At 31.7% G+C, this 21851-nt stretch overlaps 1 protein-coding gene across 3 annotated transcripts in view; it reads left to right on the plus strand.

The window, feature by feature from the left end:
- LOC145253591 (anaphase-promoting complex subunit 15-like) overlaps positions 1 to 14016 on the plus strand; it is a 64465-nt gene extending 50449 nt beyond the window's left edge. For all 3 annotated transcript variants that reach the window (XR_013863760.1, XM_080112948.1, XM_080112949.1), the window contains one exon: positions 9064 to 14016. Coding sequence is in view for 2 of the 3 variants with exons in the window: in XM_080112948.1 (XP_079969074.1) it covers positions 9064 to 9117 (54 nt within the window). In the remaining variant the exon portion in view is untranslated. The remainder of the gene's footprint in view (positions 1 to 9063) is intronic.
- The last annotated feature ends 7835 nt before the right edge of the window (positions 14017 to 21851 follow it).

Here is a 21851-nt window from a genome sequence, read left to right on the forward strand (position 1 = left end):
AAAAAGAAATATTTTTTTTGCATAGTTCAGAAGATAAAGAGGATATATTACAGAAAATCTATTCATGGATGAAGGGCCTTTTCAGTGACTTCCTCCTGTGTTGGGCAGCCACCACATCACGATTCAAACACCAACAGTAGTCCGCAAGAAAGTTCACATCCCACCGGCCTTGGTAGTATTCTTCCATGACACGAATATCCTGGTGGAAACATTCTTTCCTTTGATAGATTTAGATCCAGTGTCACGTCATTGAGATCTGCTTGTGTTAGAGGCACTGGCCGGTCATTCTCTTCTGCCATGTATTCTCCACCCTCTGCCCTGTCTAGTGCGTTATTAAATTCCGATTCAGAGGTAGATTCCATTGCAACATTTGGTTTGGGAATGGACAGGCCTGGACCATGAGGGACTGGTCGTATGGTAAACAGAACATTAGGATACTGAATACAATACTTGTTCTTGTGGTTGACTCCTTTAAGATTAGTCATGTAGAAATAGCAGTCTGATACATGATCTTTACCCTCTCTCCAGCGAATGGCATACTCTTCCTTTTTTTTTTTTTATTTCCTCAATCACGCAAGTTCTCAACACATGTTTTGCAGCTAACATGGGGTGCAAATGGCTTGGCCTGGTCCCCCAAGCTTAACTCCAAAGTAAGCATGATATGTCTTCTTCACAAAATCAGTTATATTTGTTAGTCGATGAGGATGAATCACATTAGCACATATGTAGCAGAAACTATCAGAATGATTTGTGCATTTGCGTTCCATTTTCTGTCAATCTAAGATACATATCCAAAATAGAAACACAAAAAGCACGGATTCTTATAAAATCGATCACATTGATGGGAGATCACACTTTTCTAAATCATTTTCAGTTTCAGTGTTGTCAGTGAAGTTTGCCAATGTAGTCAATGCAGTTTCAGTTTCCTGAAAGTAAACAAAAACATCATTCGGTTTCAGTATCAGTTTCAGGGTGCTGCAGTATAATTTCTATGTAAAATATAAAAAAAGAAGAATGGGCTATATCTGCAACCTCGTTTTCCTTATACTTAGTACTATACAAGGCCCCAAAATCGCACTTTTCATATCTAAAAAAACTAGACCTGATCCAAGGAAACAGATGCCATTTTGGGATTCAGTGCACCAAAAAACCTATAAATCACTTGAAAAACCTTTTGACCTTTGCAAAAAAAAAAAAAATGTGATTGTCCAAATCTTTATAACCTTACCTTAACATTGTGCCAAATATATTGCAACATCCACCTCCTCCATGAAAAAAAAATAAAGAAAAATCTGTTTTATGTACATACCTGTGATGGAAAGGAAGCATCATACACTAAAAATCACATAAAATGATCAAGTATTTTTATTTCAAAATATGAAAATTAAATCTTTGGCTGAATGACAAGCAATGATATCTTGAAAACAGTCTAGAACAAATGTGATAATTCCAAATAATTCAAACATTTGCAAGATTTTTGTTTTTTAAATAATGCAGTAGAATTTCAGAATGTTTGTAATGCCTACAAATTCCCATGCTTAAAAATGTTTTCCTTTATGAAAATAAAATTACTTGATCAATTTACGTGAATTTTTATGCACGATATTTTCTTTCCATCTCATCACAAGTACTTTATGGGGTGAGGAGAGTTCTGGACAAACAAAAAAAGGCTCCTTTTTTTTTTTTTTTTTTTTTTTTTTTTTTTTTAATATAGACAACCATTGCTAAAAGAAGTGTAGATAAAATAATGAATTAGTCGAGTTAGGGTTATTTTATGTGAGTGAAAACAAATAAGTATTTTTTTTTTTGTATTATTTGAAATTTTCAGACTACTGTTCTCATCTTGAGTGTCATTTTCACAACATTTCAGTCGATGTAACCTCCGACCTTTTTCAGGTGTATCTTGTTGAACTTGAAAATGTTTCTGTAGAACTCTTTTGAGCGAAGCCCTTTATTTACTTCATGAGTATAGCATGCTCTCATTCTCTCAGCCACGACTGAATAGAAGTCCTAAGTAATTCGCAATTGTATTTTCTGAAAGACCCATGATGCAGTAGCTAGAGTACTTGGAAAAATCAATTATTTATTTATTTATTTATTTTTATTTATTTTTTTTTTATTACATTTTCACCCCATACAAGGCACATTGCCACTTTGGTGTAGGGGGCTACTAACAGGGGCAACAACTACTGGGGTACTATGTAGGGATTTGGGCAGCAAGATATTGGTTCACGTTGCACTTGAACTTCTGCACGTCAGTACAGTTGGGGAAGCAGGGACCTGGAATGGAATTCCAAAGTCTAGCGGTTCTGGGGAAGAAACTACTGGAGTAGAAAGATCTTTTACATCTAGAAATTTCTACAGTATGGGGGTGGGATTTTGCAGCCTGTCGGGTCTGTCTAGGGTGTTCATGTCATGGGGGCACAAGTACTTGCAGTTCGTAAGAGCATTCACCATTATAATACTTGTAGAACAGGCAGAGGGATGCAACGTTTCGTCGATGGGACAGAGGCTGAAGCTAAGATGCCAGTTCAGGGCCTATCAGATTAGCGACTCTCTTTTGAACCTTGTCAAGGAGCGAGAAACTAGTAGCCGATGCACCAGCCCAAATATGACAGCAATACTCCATACATGGGCGAATGGTTGCCTTATAGAGGTACAGGATACTTTCGGGTGTTAGTAGTTTTCTAGCACGGTAGAGAGAGCCCACCTTCCTTGCAGCGGCCCTGGCAATGCCCTCGATGTAATTGTTCCAACTCATGTTTCCTGTGAACGTTAGGCTAAGGAGCTTGAAAGACGTACTCTCAGATAAAGAGTCGTTGGCCATTGCTATAGGTGGTAGAAAAGGTTTCTTGTAATTATTGAATGAAACTAGTTTAGTCTTGGCGGCATTGAACGTGACCATTTTTTGTCCCCATTCCACTACAGATTGGAGGTCATCCTCTAGTGTTTCTGCCACTTCTTTAGATATGTGTTCATTTGTTTTCCTGTTGTGTCTGTTATAGAGTGTGGTGTCATCAGCATATATACCCATCTCAGAGGAAATTTTGTCGGGGAGGTCATTTATGAATATCAGGAACAGTAGAAGTCCAAGGATAGACCCCTGGGGCACTCCTGCATTTATATCATATTGTTTAGATGTATGACCATCGAGGACAACCTGGATTTTTCACTTATCTAAGAAGGATTTAATTATGTTAAGTATTCTACCAGTGATACCGTATGATCTAATCTTCCTGAGGAGACCCTCATGCTATACCCTGTCAAAAGCCTTAGATATATCTAGAGCTACCGCTCTGCCCTCTCCCGCTTTGTCCAGTGAATGGTATATACGTTCAGAGATTACAGTTAGGATGTCTGCTGTGGAACGGGCTTGTCTAAATCCATATTGTTTGTCAGTCAGAAGCTTAGCATCTGTAAGGTGCCGGACTAGAGCATGGTTAATTAAGGTCTCAAATATTTTGGCAAAAAGTGGGAGGAGGCTAATGGGGCGATAATTTGATGGGTCAGTTCTTTCGCCAGAATTCTTGAATACTGGTACCACAGAAGCAGTTTTCCAACAGCCCGGAAAGCAAGATTCATTAAGGCATTTGTTGTAGAGTTTGGAGAGAACTGGAGCTACTTCAGCTGAGCACTTTTTTAATAGCACAGCTGGGATGAGATCAGGTCCACATGCTTTTGAAGTGTCAAGGGTTTTTTGTGATAGCATGTACTTGAACAGGGGTGATTTGTAGATCGTCTAGCGTGGTGTCTGTCCGCATAGGAAATTCAGGTAGGGGGTGGTTGGAAGGTTCCAGTGTGGAGTTTGAGGCAAATCGACTGGCAAGCATGTTAGCCTTTTCGGTTGCTGAGCAAACAACCTCGTGATTGTTGGTTAGTGGGGGAATTGTTGATTGCCCATTATTTACTACACTGTTGTAGATTTTCCAGAAGTCACAAGTTCCTAGTTTTTGTGCTTCGATGCGTTTTTTAGTGGTTTCCATAAATTCTCTCTTAGCTGTCGCTATTTCTTTCTTAACGTTACTTCTAGCTTCTATGTACTTCTGTTTGTTTGAACTGGACTTATGTCGGTTAAATCTGCGGTATGCATGCTGCCTTTGAGCAATGGCAGTTGCGCAAGTCGAAGTAAACCATTGGGGAGAGTGGGGCTTGCTATAAAATTTCCGCATGGGAACATGTGCTTCGATTGCAGGTTTGAACCATTCAGTGGTCTCGTTTGCACACTGTTCAGCAGGAAGAGAAAAAATATTTCCCCATGGGGCATCTCTGATAAGATCTCTGACTTCCCAGTCAGCCTTTTTATAATATCTCGTTGTTTTGAGCATTGGCTCTTCAGTTTTGGATCTAGAGTTTAGGGCGATTTCAACCATTATCACTGCATGGTCAGCGTTCCCAAGTGGGCTGTCGGCATTCGTTATACAATCATCAGGAACTGTGGTCAAAAACAGATCTAAAAGTGATGCGTGTTGTTCTTCCTGGTCAGGAAAACGGGTTGGAAAAGTAACAATTTGTGATAGGGAGTGAGATATAGAGAAGCTATGAGTTGTGCTGCCTGCTGCATCTGTGTAAGTAGAGAATCCAAGCCAGTTTTTGTGATGAACATTAAAGTCACCAAATACATGTACTTGGGCGCTAGTGTCGATGGAGAGTGCTGTGTCTATGCTGTCAGAGACTTTGTTTATTATGGTGCAGTCTTGGGTCGAGGAAGAGCGGTAGAGAAAGTAAAAGTAGCTAATGTTGTGTTGTATGATTAGTCTAAAGCACATAAAGTCTTGATCATCCGATTCTAGGTTTGTTTCTCTAGTCAAGGGAAGGGTATTACGAATGTAAACTCCAAATCCATGCATGTGTTTGTCAGAGTCCTTACGGCAGAGTGGGAGATATCCAGGCATGTTAAAGTAGTTAGAAGGGATGGAGGAGTGTAGGTTGGTCTCACTTAGCACTAAGATATCCGGGGTATTTGTTAGGAGAAATGCTTCAACATCAGCTAAATTAGTTCTAAGCCCACGGATATTTGTGAATGCAAGCCTCAAGGGAGGGGGCATGTTGGATTTGTTTGACCCTAAGCCTGGTTTAAGCTTATTTTTAGATTGTACTGTCATCATATTTTTTTACGAGTTTTAGTTAGGTAAGGGGGAGCTGAACAGGAGGTTATGCAGTGTATCACACATGCATCACAAGTAGACCATCAGCTGACCCTTCTTCAACTAGGACTGTGGCCTCAGGAAAGCCCACCGGGGATGAGTGCAGGGTCCCTTTCCATGCGCGACATGGCACTACAAACATTCCGATATACAACTGTTGATGGAGCAGCCGCTCTAAGCGCTACCAAAGAGTTAGGGCTCCTGTACTACCAGTCGGAAACAGCAGCCAGTAACTGTCAATCCAGTACCCTCAACCCATCAGAGGAAGGTCAATCCAATCTAATTGCTCAGGCATATGTGGTACTCAGGCACTCTTAAGTGCCCAGTTTTAGGGGTGGGGTGTGTCAGGAGTTGGGAAACGGCGTTCATTGCCCTAGACAAGAAACAAAATCTACCACTGGGTGTTTCTGTCGAATCACTGTGATAGTGTCTCTGCGCCTGACTAATAGGCAAAGAAGAAGTATGGAAGCCGGGTGATAGGCAGAACCTATCTACTCCTTAAGCAAATTAGGTTTGCAAACCGGTGAATTTGTTTGAGTCACCAGCTCTAGGAAGGTTGTCATCCGAAACTGAAGAGGCCTCCCTCCCCTTTGGTTTAGTTTCAGAGTTTTCCTTCTCCTAGACGGATGATCTGTGAAGATCTACTGGTCCGTCAGCACTAAGAGGGTTTGCTCCGCGCCTGGGTTCTAATCCAGGTATTTCTGTGACCCCGCGTGGTTAGTTAATGTTACTGGGTTAGTTTGTAGAGGTTATATATCTGCTGAATAGTTACACTCCTCAAAGTGAATTAGGGGCATTGCTATTTCATTGTTACTGGATAGAGGGGGGTGAGTAGAGTTATGCAGTGTAAGCAACTATGATTGTAAGAAGGTTTGTTAGAAAGGAGATAATGTGGTTTGAGGCTTTCCTTTTATACATTTTTTACTTTATTCATGTTGGCTTGGGTCTAGGATAACATTAAAGTGTGAGTAGGTGTTAAGAATTGAACTACAATTTGTGCACAAACTATATTTTAGATGTCAGGAGGGCTTGAGATGCGAGTGCTATATCGTACGGATAAAACTAAGTTTTGAGTCATGTGTAATTAGGTAAATAGATATATGGGCAAGTTTTTAGTAGATGCGAATAAAGTTGAAGGTACAAAGTGTGTTTCTATTGAGGGAAGATAATTTCATCTTTCAAGTAGGAGTCATGGCCATTTAGCGTAACAAGGAGCATTGTATTCAGTTTCGTATAAATCGTTGCAAAGCTATCTAGGAGGAGACAGTTATGTAATGCAGTGCGCTTTGCTTCCGAGTACAAACTGTGGCTGTTAAGTACCTAACTGGAATAGGAATGAACTCCAATGCATGTCTAAGAGGTAGAATTGTATAGATGTTTAGTGATTAAGCAGTTAGCATGTGAGGGTAAAGGGGCTGGGTTAAAGATTCCACTACAAACGCTGTGCAATGTAGGAGTTAAGTGGCGGTTTGGTGGGAGGGAGCAGATTCTTAGCGTTCAAGAGACAGGGGTTATTAACTTACAAATAACAGATCTCCATTAGGATTTAAAGTTTCAGGTAAGGTTTTTGCGCATGCAGGTTAGACAAAGGTAGTCGTCTTGGAGGTAAAATGTATATTGGGATTATGTAGCTAGCCATTAGGTGTTTTTTTCCATTTACAAGAACTAGTTCATGGCGATTCGGAATTCATAGTCTGTATTTATAGGCAGAAGGTAAGGCACAGAGCATAGCATCCACTCAGTAAAAATAGTCCTAGTATCACAGCTAAGATACTGCATATTTCAGTTACGAATATGGTGAAAGTTAAATTGGGAGCACTTATTTTTAATTTTCTAACTTTTTAAATTTTTTATTTATTTATATATATATATATATATATATATATATATATATATATATATATATTTGCATCTCACCATGGCTGTTAATATTAAGTATCGTACTTAAATAAAGTTCTTCTGTCATCTAAATAAGCTAATAGGGATCCCCCCTCCACTACTACCTCGATGTGACATGGTAAAAAAGAAAGAAATTAGTCAGGAAATTGTTTTAAAATAAGTGAATTAAGAATGGTTAAGATGTGTGAGAAATAAAAATGAAATAAAACTACATAGAATGATATGAGCACAAACGAAAAAAGAGGGTTGGATTTGATTGACTTTAAAAAAGTGAGCATAAAAATGTACTTAGCTTAAAGTTATAAAAGTGATATTCTCCTGAAAGTTGAAGGTTCAGTTCTCAGTGTGGGTAACCAAAAAATACACTTGCGAATAATGTAGAACCACTATCTAGTCATGGCTGACGGAACAATAGTATGCTACCTCCGTGAAGTAGGGTTCTGTTCAGAATTCTGTCCAAATTCCCGAGTTTGACAGAAACATTCCAGAGTTCAATAAAATACACCTGAAGAAGGTTGGAGATTACATTCACCGAAATGTTGTGTAAATGACACTCAAGATGAGAACAGTAGTTTGAAGATTTCTAATAATACGAATAACCAATCCTCATCTAAAAATTCAGAAACATAGTAATTTTATTTATTTATTTATTTTTTCCATATTTTTAGAGATGAGGGTTGATAATTTGAATTATTCAGACTACTGTTCTCATCTTGAATGTTATTGTCACACCGTTTTGGCCAATGAAACTTCAGCCTTATTCAGGTGTGTTTTGTTGAACTCTGGAATCTTTCTGTTGAACTTGGGAATCTGTATGGAATTTCAAACAGAACTCTTTATATTTACTTGCCACCCCATGAGTGCAGAGTTAGACACAGAGTCAGTTTTTAATGTGGGGAAAATCTAGCTCCCCAAAAAGGAGCACTCTGGCTAAGAATAAAAATAAAAATTGCCTCGGTCAAGAAGAATTTCTCCTCTACTGACTGAGGCCAGAAAAGGTGAAGCGTAGTATCAGAGCAGATACAACACTGCCAAGAACTTTTTATTCGATCCACATAGATAGCATGTTCTCATTCGGTCAGCCATGACAAGGTCGAAGTCTCAAGTAATTTGTAATTGTATTTTTAGTATGAAGGGTCCATAACTGATAAAGTGCTAAGTGATAGTCTTTTGGAGGGTGAAGGTTCAATCTTCGATGCAGGCGATATTCAGAATACAATTATGAAACACCTAAGAATTATACCTGATCAATACCTGATGGGATGAGAACAAGCTACTCCTGTGGATTAAATTAAAAGGTTCCATACCAAATTCTGTACAAATTTTAGAGTTTAACAAGCTATACCTAATGAAGGTCCGAGATTACATTAGTCAAAACATTGTGAAAATAATATCCAAGTAATAGTCCAAATAATCCAAATGTTTTTTTTAATTTTTGAATAATATTACCTTCCAAAAATTGAGTTTGTTCAGCAGTCATTCGGCTACCATACAATCGGTTTGCTTCTTCTTATATATTCTTGCCCTCCTGAAGTTAGGGCTAGTGTTGGTGTTAAATATAAAAGGTATGTTTTTTTTCTCCATTATTGTCAAGTAAATTCCAGATTATTACAATAATAATTAGTATGCTTATCCATAATTATCTTCTCTTGCTGAATAATTGTAAAAAAAAAAAAAAAAATGGCTGCTGGATAAACTCATTTTTGAATGGGTAGAAAATCTGAAACTCTTAATTTTTTTTAAGTTTAAAAGCTCCAATTTTTTTTTTTTTTTTAAACTTGATTTTCTGCATAAACTAACATAATTGCTTGTAATGATTACCAATCCAAGAATTAAAAAAAAAAAAATGTTTAATCTGCATCAATATGAATGACCAATGCATTTTAATATGCCATTAAACAATACATAATTGTTTATTATTTAAAGAAATTTAAAAAAAAAAATTATGATTATCAAATGCAATTTTACTTTCAGCTGAAGATATTCTTTATTTTCAATTTCATGTTTTTATTTATTGTAGGTTGATATGGATGCCCAAGTTGCTTCAGGAAGCTCTCCTATGTGGGGAGTCTGAAACACTGTTCTGAAAGCTCTTTTTCAGCTTTCCAATATTTTCATGAATCTCAAAGGAAACGCAATGCATTGTACTAATGATGATGACTCATGAAACATTTTTATGTCAAATTTTGAACAAATGTTTTGCTAAGTTTCAAAATGTGGTATTCTTCTTGCTTTTGAAACTGACCATAAGGATTTTATGTATTGTGTTTTTCTAGAACACTTGAGCATTTCATTTGAAAATGGGTCGATGCTATAGAATTGATATTTTTATTTTTTAATGAAAATATTTGACTAAACTTTATTTTTTTTTATTTTAAATACCATTGAGTTTAGCATTCGCTATATTTAAAACATGTTTTGTTGTTTTCATTTGCTTTTTTTTTTTTACTTTTTTAAACTAAGTTACATGGTGGACATGGATATAAGGTTACCAATGATAACACTTTATGCAGGGATGTGAATTCTCTGATTTTTATTGGAATTTCGCTTTTTTAAATCCAGAAAAGGCAAATTTCTACTTAAATCGCTAGAACTTCTTATAGATGTGAGTTCTCAGCGTTTTGATCAATATCTTTTTTTTTTTTTTTAATGAAAACAAACTGATTATGACAGTTCTTGCTGAAAACTGAAAATATTAATTAGGCTGTGAAAGTTAAGATAATTCAGGAAATAAGTAGGGGGAGTTAGATGACTTTGTTTCATTAAACGACTTCATGTTTCTTAATTTTTATTTTCTTAGTTAAAAATGATTGGAGTTTTTAGAAAAAAAAGTTTTTGTGTGTTGCTCTCTCCACACAATGGGCCATGGCCCCCAGATTGAGAAATCATAATTGGTAAATTTCAAATTGGGGGGGGGGGGCATTGGCTAATTACATTAAGAAATAATTTTTTTTATATAAATTCAATTATTCATCTGAAAGATGAGAATTGCAGATTTTTATTTTTTTTAATGATCTAAGCAACTGCTGCTGTTAAAGATCGTTATTGAAAAATATCTTCATTGTAACAATCCTTCTAGTTGGAATAAGTATTTGTTTTTGTCTTTTTAGGAAATTGAATCTAAGAACTTTTTTTTCTGTATAAAGATACAAAGAAAAATTGGTTAGTTAGAATCAAAAATTGATTTTTTTTTTTTTTCAGTTTTAATGCTATCAGTAGCAAACTAATAGAAATAGACCAGCTTTACTTTATTATATAGAAAGAAGAATTGTCAGTTATATACTTTTAAACTTAAGTGTGAATACGGTTCTTAGTGTGTACAGTGCACAAGTTGTGATCCTCCATTTGTTGTGTTGGTTCAAAATAATTGCTTGATTCTAACACTGACAGTGCTGCAACAGAAAGATTAGCTCTCCAAACATAATTAAAATTGCAATTTAAAACGAGTAACAAAGTTTTATTTTGAAGAATGTTACAATGGTATTTGTTTATCTTTTACCAAAATAAGAATGATTAACTCTAAATCAAAACACAAGTTCAACTGAACACAAATAGATCATCTTTGCTAGAATATATATTGATATTAGAGACCTTTGTTGTAGACCATTTAGCTATCCACTTATAAATAATGACCGGCTTTATCTGTGCACATAAAAAAAAAAAAAACTTACTGTCTAATGATCCCGTATTTGGACAGTTATTATTCTGGGAAAATCACAAGTGGATCATATTCACATCAGGGAATCTCATATCTGTAGACTCTCCCCCCCCCCACCACCTTGTTTTCTTTCAAGTGAAAAATTTGAATTTTAATTAATCCAACCCCAAACTAAATATATTTCTCATTGGATGACTTCTCTTAGTCAAATATTTTTTACTTGCAACAAACGTGTTATTTGCATGTACTGCAAGCATGCAACACGCTAAACATGCAACCTAATGCATATTTCCTTTATATGCTCATACTGTTTTGTGTAATGTCTTTTTAAGTTCAAATTTGAACCAATATCTAGAATTATCAATTTTGTGTCTGTGTGTATGCCTAGTGCATAAAAACTCCATATTCTTTTTCAATGGTTATTTGTAGGGAATATTGGGCCATGTTCTTTAAAAACAAATTCTATTTTAAATTAATGTTTTCAAAGTAATTAATTTATCAAGCTTTAAATTCCATTTTTTTTCTTCTTCACGTAAAGATTGAGAGGAGGAGTTATTTCCTCCACTAGCAAATATGTACTATCACCAAGATTCTTGGTCCTGGATATGGATATGACCTTAAACTATATCCAGTGGTGAGGCCCCAACTTGCAGGCTTTGGGGAGTGTGGAGCCACCCTTTAATTGCCATTGCTCCCAGGTCCACTCTGACCCGGAGTGGTAGTACCTGTTAGGGTCCCAACTATGGGTTAAATAGAAACCGACTTGAAAACAACAAATATATTCTTTGGATTCGGCATTAAATAACCTGAAAAGGGTTGATATGTCATAAAACAACCAACCAACCCAGATTCTCCAAACAGAGAACATTTTTTTATAGGGTAATAAATATCAAAATGTATTTTATCACTACATTCAGTAATTAATGTAATTTCTTTTTTTAATGGTTGTTTTATATTTTATTTAAAGTTTCCATAGATTTTATGAGAAACAAATTTTAGTACACTTTATGTTGAGTTCAATTTTTTAGCTTGATTTGGACTGAAATTGGTAGATTTCAAAATGACTTCTATAAAATTAATTTCTTTTCTACAGCCTACTTTGCGAATAAGCACAATTGTTTTGTTTGCCCATAAGTAATAAGACTTATCAGCTGATTACTTTTTTTGTTATTTTACTATTATTATTACTTATTGTTAGAAATAAATCCATAACTATGCTGAATCAGTCTTTTTTTTTTCTTTTTTTTTTAATAAAATGGCGTCAATTAGTCAACAGCTGAAATTTTGTGTTGTTGACACATAGTGATGTTAATTTTGTTTTTCTTTGTTTCCTTTTGTAGTTGAAATGCTGGAAGTAATTATAAAAAACAAAACTCCATTATTTGCTTTGGGATTTTTTTTTTTTTTACTGCAAGTATATCTAGACAAATTGCATTTTCCAGCCCCTTCCCCTAATCATCATCACCCCAGTTCATAGAGATAGTGGAATCCTCAAAACCAGAGTTTGTTCACTTTGATGCCAAACATCCAAGAAGCAGGAACTTTTTAACAAAGTTGATTTTGTGCTGTGATGTAACTTGTCGATGTAATTGTAACCTCTAACTTGCCTTCTAAAGAAAAATTTCATTTTCTTAGGTAATCTTCCACGGAATCTTCCGTTTTTATTTCTACACAACCAAATCCAAGACGGTTTGATAAATATTGAATGCCAAAAAGAAACAAAAAGCTAAATTAATTACCTATATTATATTTCTCTTATCTGCCTGCCTATCTGTCTTTCACTTTTTTCTCGGAAACTAGTGTGCCAATCTGGCTAAAATTTTGTATGGACCTTTATGATATGATACAGCAAACTAAATATTATTGTATCCATTTTATGCACAGTTAGGGATTAGTCGCCACAATACCACATTTCTTGTAGAAGTTTTCTTGGAAACTACTGCGCCGATCTGGTTGGAATTTTGTATGGACCTTTATGATAAAGTGCAGCAAAGTATTATGGTATCCGTTCGATGCACAGGATTAATAAGGATTAGTATTTAATGCTAAAATATTTTACAATATTCAACCATCAATTTTGCATAAAGCACTCGTTCTAAATAAACAGTCTATAACTTTTGCCCGTTGTTAATGGGTTAGTTTTATTAATAAATTTGATAGCCAATTATTATTAGATCATGAAATGAAATTGTCTACAAAATAAAAAGTTATAGCATAAATTTATATATAGTTACAGTAACAATAATTTCTATGAATTAAATAAATTTGAAAAAAAAAACATTAATCAAGCAATGTTTAATTTATTTCCATTATGTACTTTGAACATTTTATAAAATAAGCCCAAATTTGTTTTAAATGCAGCATTTTTGTATGTTTTTTTTTTTTTCTTTTAGTGGGGGGGAGGTCTTAAAACAGTTTTAGAGAGAGACTAGTGCCATTTTTGAGCTCAAAGTAAATTTACATGAATCAGCATAGTATGAAATTTTGCATTTGTGTGTAGATACAACTTTTTTGGTTTTCAGTTTGGATATTTGGAGAGTGCATAGCAGGGGAAGACAAATGCAATTTCAGGATCAAATCAAAAAAAAAAAAAAAATTTCCATATAACACTTGAAATTTTGGAATTTCTTATATAAAAGAACTTTCCCAATAAAAAACAACACACATACAAAAATTTCAGAATTCTGGCTTTGTTACGAGGAAATTTTTTTTTTCGATTTTCAATTTGGCTCTGAAATTGCGTTTGTCTGCTCCTGATATGCACTCTCCAAATGTTCCAACTAAAAACCAAAAAAGCTGTACCTATGCACAAATGCTTTTTTTTTTTTTTTTTTTTTTTTGTTGATCAATTTAAGTGATAAAAACATGAACTAGCAACCTGGGTATGCCAAGTTCAAATCTAGTCAATTCCATAACACTGCTTTCACTTATGGATGTTGGCAATCTTCACATGGTCCTACCTGTATTCAGATATAACGAAACAAAAATTGTGTACTTCAGTGTTATTATATATTATGATATGCAAATATTTTCATATTTTTTCCTTTCTTTTATATCTATTTTTCTTTTTTCTTTTTTTCTTATTAACTGTTTAAAACTAAAAAAAAAAAAAGAAAGAGGTTTCCTTTTACATTGTAATTCGACCCTGTTTTTCTTTTTTCAAACCATTCCATTTTGTCAGTTTCTTTTATACGGGATGAAAACATTTTATTTGAGATGAATTGCTGATTGACATTTATACCATTTTCTATAGAAATATATTCACTATTTTTAAGAAATAAAAAAATAATTTTGTAATAAAATTTTCAAAAGCCACTCAAATTGTTTCATTTCTAATTTTATCTTACTGTTGCATATTCCATAGTGTTTGTTTTGTTGTTGTGCGTGTATGAAGGTGCTCTGGTGAAATTATGTAAAAGTCAATGCACTCAGTACAATATTTTATTGCATGTAAATATTGAATGGTTCTGTTGGACAGATATTTAAAAAGTGAAAATGCATTGTTTTTATTTGGAACTTTTTAATCAGAATTTATGAACAAACAAAAGTTAAAAAAATATTTTAAAAGAGGAAAAATAATCTTTTCTTTTTTATATAAGATAGTAGGAGGTTACTATTTGAGATTGTGTCTCAGAGAGAACTATGGGAAGTTGAGCAAAGACGTTTGTTAACATTACATTTAAATTTCAGCAGGTTAGTATAGTTAGAAGCAAGAAATAGGAAGGGAATTCTAAACTCTAGTAGTCCGAGGGAAGAAACTATTAACACAGAAAGCTTCCTGGCATGTACGGACTTCAGTAATGGAACGGTAGGATTTTGCTGTATGTTAGGTTAGTCGGGTTAGGGTTAGGGTACATCGACGGATCACAAGTACTATGAGTGCATCAGAGCACATTCCTTTAAAATAATAAAATAATCACATAAAAATAATTTAAAATAATAAAATAATCACATAAAAATAATTTAAAATAATAAAATAATCACATAAAAATAATTTAAAATAATAAAATAATCACATAAAAATAATTTAAAATAATAAAATAATCACATAAAAATAATTTAAAAGAATAAAATAATCACATAAAAATAATTTAAAATAATAAAATAATCACATAAAAATAATTTAAAATAATAAAATAATCACATAAAAATAATTTAAAATAATAAAATAATCACATAAAAATAATTTAAAATAATAAAATAATCACATAAAATAATTTAAAATAATAAAATAATCACATAAAAATAATTTAAAATAATAAAATAATCGCATAAAATAATTTAAAATAATAAAATAATCGCATAAAAATAATTTAAAATAATAAAATAATCACATAAAAATAATTTAAAATAATAAAATAATCACATAAAAATAATTTAAAATAATAAAATAATCACATAAAAATAATTTAAAATAATAAAATAATCACATAAAAATAATTTAAAATAATAAAATAATCACATAAAATAATTTAAAATAATAAAATAATCACATAAAAATAATTTAAAATAATCACATAAAAATAATTTAAAATAATAAAATAATCACATAAAAATAATTTAAAATAATAAAATAATCACATAAAAATAATTTAAAATAATCACATAAAAATAATTTAAAATAATAAAATAATCACATAAAAATAATTTAAAATAATAAAATAATCACATAAAAATAATTTAAAATAATCACATAAAAATAATTTAAAATAATAAAATAATCACATAAAAATAATTTAAAATAATAAAATAATCACATAAAAATAATTTAAAATAATAAAATAATCACATAAAAATAATTTAAAATAATAAAATAATCACATAAAAATAATTTAAAATAATAAAATAATCACATAAAAATAATTTAAAATAATAAAATAATCACATAAAAATAATTTAAAATAATAAAATAATCACATAAAAATAATTTAAAATAATAAAATAATCACATAAAAATAATTTAAAATAATAAAATAATCACATAAAAATAATTTAAAATAAAATAATCACATAAAAATAATTTAAAATAATAAAATAATCACATAAAAATAATTTAAAATAATAAAATAATCACATAAAAATAATTTAAAATAATAAAATAATCACATAAAATAATTTAAAATAATAAAATAATCATATAAAAATAATTTAAAATAATCACATAAAAATAATTTAAAATAATAAAATAATCACATAAAAATAATTTAAAATAATAAAATAATCACATAAAAATAATTTAAAATAATCACATAAAAATAATTTAAAATAATAAAATAATCATATAAAAATAATTTAAAATAATCACATAAAAATAATTTAAAATAATAAAATAATCACATAAAAATAATTTAAAATAATAAAATAATCACATAAAAATAATTTAAAATAATCACATAAAAATAATTTAAAATAATAAAATAATCACATAAAAATAATTTAAAATAATCACATAAAAATAATTTAAAATAATTACAAGCACAGGGATGCAACATTACCACAATGGGACAGAGATTGGAGCTTGGTCGATAGAACTGGAACTATTAGATTTTATCCTTTTTTGGATCCTGTCTAAGAGGGAGAGACAAGTGGTAAATGAACGAGCTCAAATGTAGCAACAATACTCCATGCTTGGGCAAATTGTGGCTTGTAAAGATATCGGATATTTGCTGGTTTCAGTAATTTTCTAGCACAGTAGAGGGAGCTCACTTCCTTTCCAACAGCCTTGGCAATGTCTTCAATGTATTTGCTTCAATTCATGTTGCTTGTGAATATTAAGCTGAGGAGTTTGAATGATGAGATCTCAGGCAGGGTGTTATTTGTCATGGCAATCACTAGTTGAGAAAGTTTTTTTTGTAGTTAAAGTAAAGAAACTTAGTCTTTGTACCCATAATTACTTTAGATAGGAATCCAAGCGAGATCTCCTAAAGCTAATCTTATAAGTTGTTTGTAGTGATTGCTTTGTATCTTTATGTATTTATATTATTTGCTGGGTCGACAAAATAACATTAATACTTTATACTACAGTGTTTATTTGGCATATTCAATGACAACAAAAAAAGCATGGAATAAAAACAGCACTAGCAATCTATTGCTGGGAGTTCAAAGAAAGCTGATGCTCGCAAATAGTACATTAAGTCAGTATATGTAAGAATTTAGATGAATTGTGTACCTTGTCTGAATGAGAAATTTAAAAATTTTAATTGTAAAAAGAAAACCCAAAACTTATTAAACTGTAAAAGTGAAATATCAAAAAATTGTATTCATAGAATAAATTTTACTTCAGGATAACCAAGCATAAGAAAAATACTAAACTAATCCCACACCTAAAATAGAAATAAGTACTCCAAGCATGCACATGTTCAAATAAGATTGCCTAATAATTTTATACATTGACAAAAACAAGGAGTGCATCATTCTATGCACAAACATAACAAAAGAATAGGAAATAAAAGTCAGCCCAACCTTTTTTTTTTTTTTTTTTTTTTAAAGAGAAGTCCTACCATTGACTATGGATCTGATTAATTAGCTAGCTAAACTTAATACCAAGTGTATCTATGAAAACACTTGGTAAGACAGATTCCATGCATTTTAGCCTGACGATTCCCTATGGGGATGAAATGCATGTTTCTGTATAGCTTAATTGATTTTGTCTAGAATTCAACCTTTAAAAAAAAAAAAAGTACAGAAAAAACTTTGACGTATATATCAATCACAGAACAAAAATGTCATATTCCAAAAATAATGTAAATTAATCAAGTACTTTTTTCTTTTTTTTTTAATAAAAACATCAAATTTTATGAGGAAGTGAGAATGGTGCGTCTCTGTCCACAATCTTGAATAAATAAAGGAAGACAACTGAATTCAAACAACCAAAATCAAAATCAGCCTTATAATGGTTACGATTTACTATTAATCACTAAAAATCATATTTTTTTATATATATAGAAAATAATTGTACTTGTTTAATTTATATAATTTTTTGAACCTGACATTTTTATTCCGTGACGAGTATGTCATTTTGTTTTTAGATTTAATCCTCATATTCCAAGTGCGATTTCTTTTTCTTTTTTTTTTTTTTGACAAAGTAGGAAGAATTGCTGTTTTCTGAGTATATATATATATATATATATATATATATATATATATATATATATATATAATGCAGAGATGTAATAAAAAGCAATATGAAAATATTCATAAAGGACAGTCGCAGTGATCAGCTATTTGAAGACTGTCTGTTTTTCATTAATATTTGAACATTTCTGAGAACAGCCAATGTTCGTTATTGACTGCGAAGTATACAGAATTTTATTTCTCTCACAATAAACTCCCACCATGATTTAGTGACTTTCCCAATCTTAACCATTAGGCCACATGACTGTGGTTGACAGAATGAGAACAATCTATACACATGAATTAAATAAACAGTTCAGGTTAAAACCATCCCAGTTTCCGACTTCACTTACAGATTCTCAAGTTAAAAAAAAAGACGCACCTGAAGATAGTCAATGGTTACATTGTCCGAAACATTAATCAGACTAACAGTCTGAATAATCTAAAACTGCTATTGAGATAAGATCATGTGATTGATTCTCAATACAAGTAGACTGTTACCAGCTGAGCTAAATTTACTTTTTATTTGACAGCATAGTTTTTACATCTGGACATCATCAGGCGAATTGAAAAGAGATTTGAGAAGATATAAAAGTGACAGCCAAGGGAAGTAATTCATGATCAAAAAATGTGAAGTTGTCATCCCCTGCTCTGTGTGTGTGTGTGTGTGTGTGTGTGTGTGTGTGTGAGAAAGAGAGAGATTTTGTAGATAGTTTTTTTTTTTTTTAATCCAGTAATGTTGTTTATTTTATCTGTTCCTTTTTTCGGTGATTAAAGTAAATGGACAAATCAAAAGACATTATGTTACAACAGTGCGACTTGTAAAGAAGTTCTTTTCCTTTTGTCTGAAGAAAATGAAAATGCACTTGCATAGTTAGTTGATATTTTGGTGCAACTACACTAGAAATTCGGAAAACAAAAAAACACAATAAAAACAAAAAAATGATATCTACTGACTTTTTGTGTCACTTTTAACTAAACGCAATGATATTTACTTAATTGGCATGTCAGAACTATTTAAATATTAAAGCATTATTTTAAAAATTCACAAGTTTTCGGTCTTTATTGTTAAAACTGCCACCATATTTCTTTGATAAGACGTGACATAACAAGGGAAGTAACTCAGTTATGCTAAAAACAAGGCAAAATGCACAATTTATTTTAAAATTGGCAATAGTTACATGCTATTTACCTCCCTTTGGAACTAACTGGCGTGTTTTTTTTTTGTTTTGTTTTTAGACAAATATTTTATTTTTGCTGATTTTCGTCCAAAAATGTTTTCTTTAATAATTTTTCTACCTCATTTTTTGTATATATTCATTACTGTAACGTGACAATAAATCAGAGACCATTGGTTTGCCTTGAAATTCAATATTAAAAATTTTGAATTTCGCTATTATAGTGTTATTGCACTAGTATTTCTGTTAAGATTTCTCAGAATCCAAAAAGAAAAAAAGTGAAATATAAAAAATTTAAACATTAAAAAAAATAACATTTTATAATTTTGAGAATTGTTTTTTTTTCTTTGTTTTTTAACAAAAATATTTTTCTTTCTTTTGAATACATCTAAAACCAAACTTCTCTGCTTCCATCATTCTCTGACCCATATTTGGCGCCTATTGAATTGAATGAATGCTTGATCTATCAAAAAATATTATGACATATAAAGAAATTTATGATTTCACATGAATTTACACGTAAATCATATGCAAACCAAAAAAATTCCAAACTAATAAGCTATATATTAATATAATAGCGTATGTGTTATTTATTTTGTGTGTCACGCTTACATCAGAGTGACTGTCGTTTAATTGTTATGGACTTTCATTTCTCGTAATAAATAATTTTACCAAAAATTCTTTAGAAGTTTTGGTTTTGGCTTCGATTATAGCTGATGGCACTTAAGTTATCTATTTTTTTTTATAAATAATTTTATCAAGAATCCTTCATATGTTTTTGGTTTCAGTTTTGATTATAGTTGAAGGAACTCAAGTCAAATGGATATTTTTTTTTTCATAAGTTTTTGTTTCAATTTTGATTCAAGCTGATGCACCCAAGTCATATGGTTATATTTTTTTTATTTTTGAAATCGCAACTTTATAATATATAAAAATTGATAGAACATTAACTTTTTAATAATATAGACGAAATCTGCAAGAATTAAAATATCATATTTAAGCGTACTTTACGTCCAAGCTACACTGGGGCATCCCTGCTATCTTAGATAAATACTTTTTCAGTTTTAACAAAAAAGCTACAATAATATCAGAGCGTCTCCATTTACGCTGAACATCTACAGAATGCCAACATCAATATATTACATATGAATGCGTCTTCTGTAGAATTTCCACAGGTTCCACTTGTCTATATATATTACTTAGCAAGCCTTCTTTTAATCATGTTATTCTTTGTATTCATCCTGGTTATAAAACACTCTGTCCTGCCTTGACAGAGTTTTAAACTTACTTTGTAGCCTAGTAGGGGATACCCTTTTCTCTTTTCAGCAACCTCTGTCTCACAGAAAAAATTTACAAGCCTGTCTCTGCTCTCTCATTATTTTCATTTTCCACTGAGCTCCAGTCTATGGTACCCCCTTGCCAATCTTTCACAAAAATATTCATCTTGCTAAAATCGCTATCAATAAATTCCCCCACTCTCTATCTGTACCTAAACCTAAATGTAGATTCCATGAACAAAGTTACTTTCCTAGAACTGGCCGCCTGTGGAACTTTGTTCTGCTGGCCTGCTTTCCAGCTGACTACAATATTGTCGTCTTTTAAGTTCAACGTAAACAAGTTCTTATTAAATCATCTGTGTAAATAATCTGACTATATCAAATTTCCACCACAAACGATTACTACCCTACTGTCCCAATGATTACCATACACATATTAACCCTTATCCTTGAGTTGCATCTGGGCCTTAATATATGGTAACCTCTTTGTAAAAAATAAAATTTTGTTTAAAAGTAGGGGGAACGGATAAACTAGACAAAATAAATTTGTTTATATTAAAAACAAAAGAAAAAACAAACAAAACGTGACAAGTATAGGTGTGCCCTTCTAGATATCAAGACAGTTTATAAACTGAAATGAAATCAATTTTAATGTAAAATAGATTCAAATGATGCCGGCCATTTTCAGAGAAATGCTTAGGGAATTCTTGAATTGAATATGTCTGCACCTGATGTGTGCTTGTCTGCCCCTGTTGTGCACTCTCCAAACTGAAACCAAAAACTTTGTTCTGTGACACAGTATTGCACAAGAGCTGAATCATAATTGGTTAGCCATCTTCTATGATTTTGCTCAGGACTGCCAAAAATGGGCCGCCATGGTTTGGGATGTAAGGCAAGCCAAGGAAAAACTCAGTTCAATCTAACTGACAATGATAATTTACATGGTTCAAACTAGTAAAATAATACTTCACTTGAACTTGTGTTCAGACACGGAGCTAAACATCAGAGAACCAGCAAGTTTAGGGATTAATGTAGTTAACCTAGTAAGCCCCACTGAGTTACAAATAGAACAACAAATAATTTCTTTTTAAAATCAAGATAATATATAATAGTAATTCTTACTGCATAATTACTCTGAAGAAAAGATACAATTCATCAACTTCTCTCCAGGTGTTGTTGAAACCCTTTAAAAATTTTTGTTAAATTTGCTAAAATTCTGTTTGTTTGATGATGTATGAACTTATATAAATGAGTCTTGCAACAGCAACTAACTTATTATAAAAAGTGCAATGTAACTCTTTGTGTGAACTGCTTTGCTCCTTATCATAACGTATAAATTTTATCTTTGGCAGAAGTAAATTGCAATGAATGTTTTGGGTTGGATTTCATCTGATGGCACTGGAGTCATTTTTTTTTTTTCAACTTTTGAAATCATTACTATATATATTGGGTACAATATAATACCCAATAGAGAATTTGCTCTATAAGAATAATTATGAAATCTGCATGAATTAAAATATATTTAAGCATATCTTACGACCGGGAATGCCTGGCAGTCTGCTATTTACTCGGAAAAAAAAAA

This window comes from Euprymna scolopes, chromosome 3, assembly GCF_053919585.1.
Source record: "Euprymna scolopes isolate OS-2025 chromosome 3, ASM5391958v1, whole genome shotgun sequence".
In the NCBI taxonomy this organism is placed as follows: Eukaryota; Metazoa; Mollusca; class Cephalopoda; order Sepiida; family Sepiolidae; genus Euprymna; species Euprymna scolopes.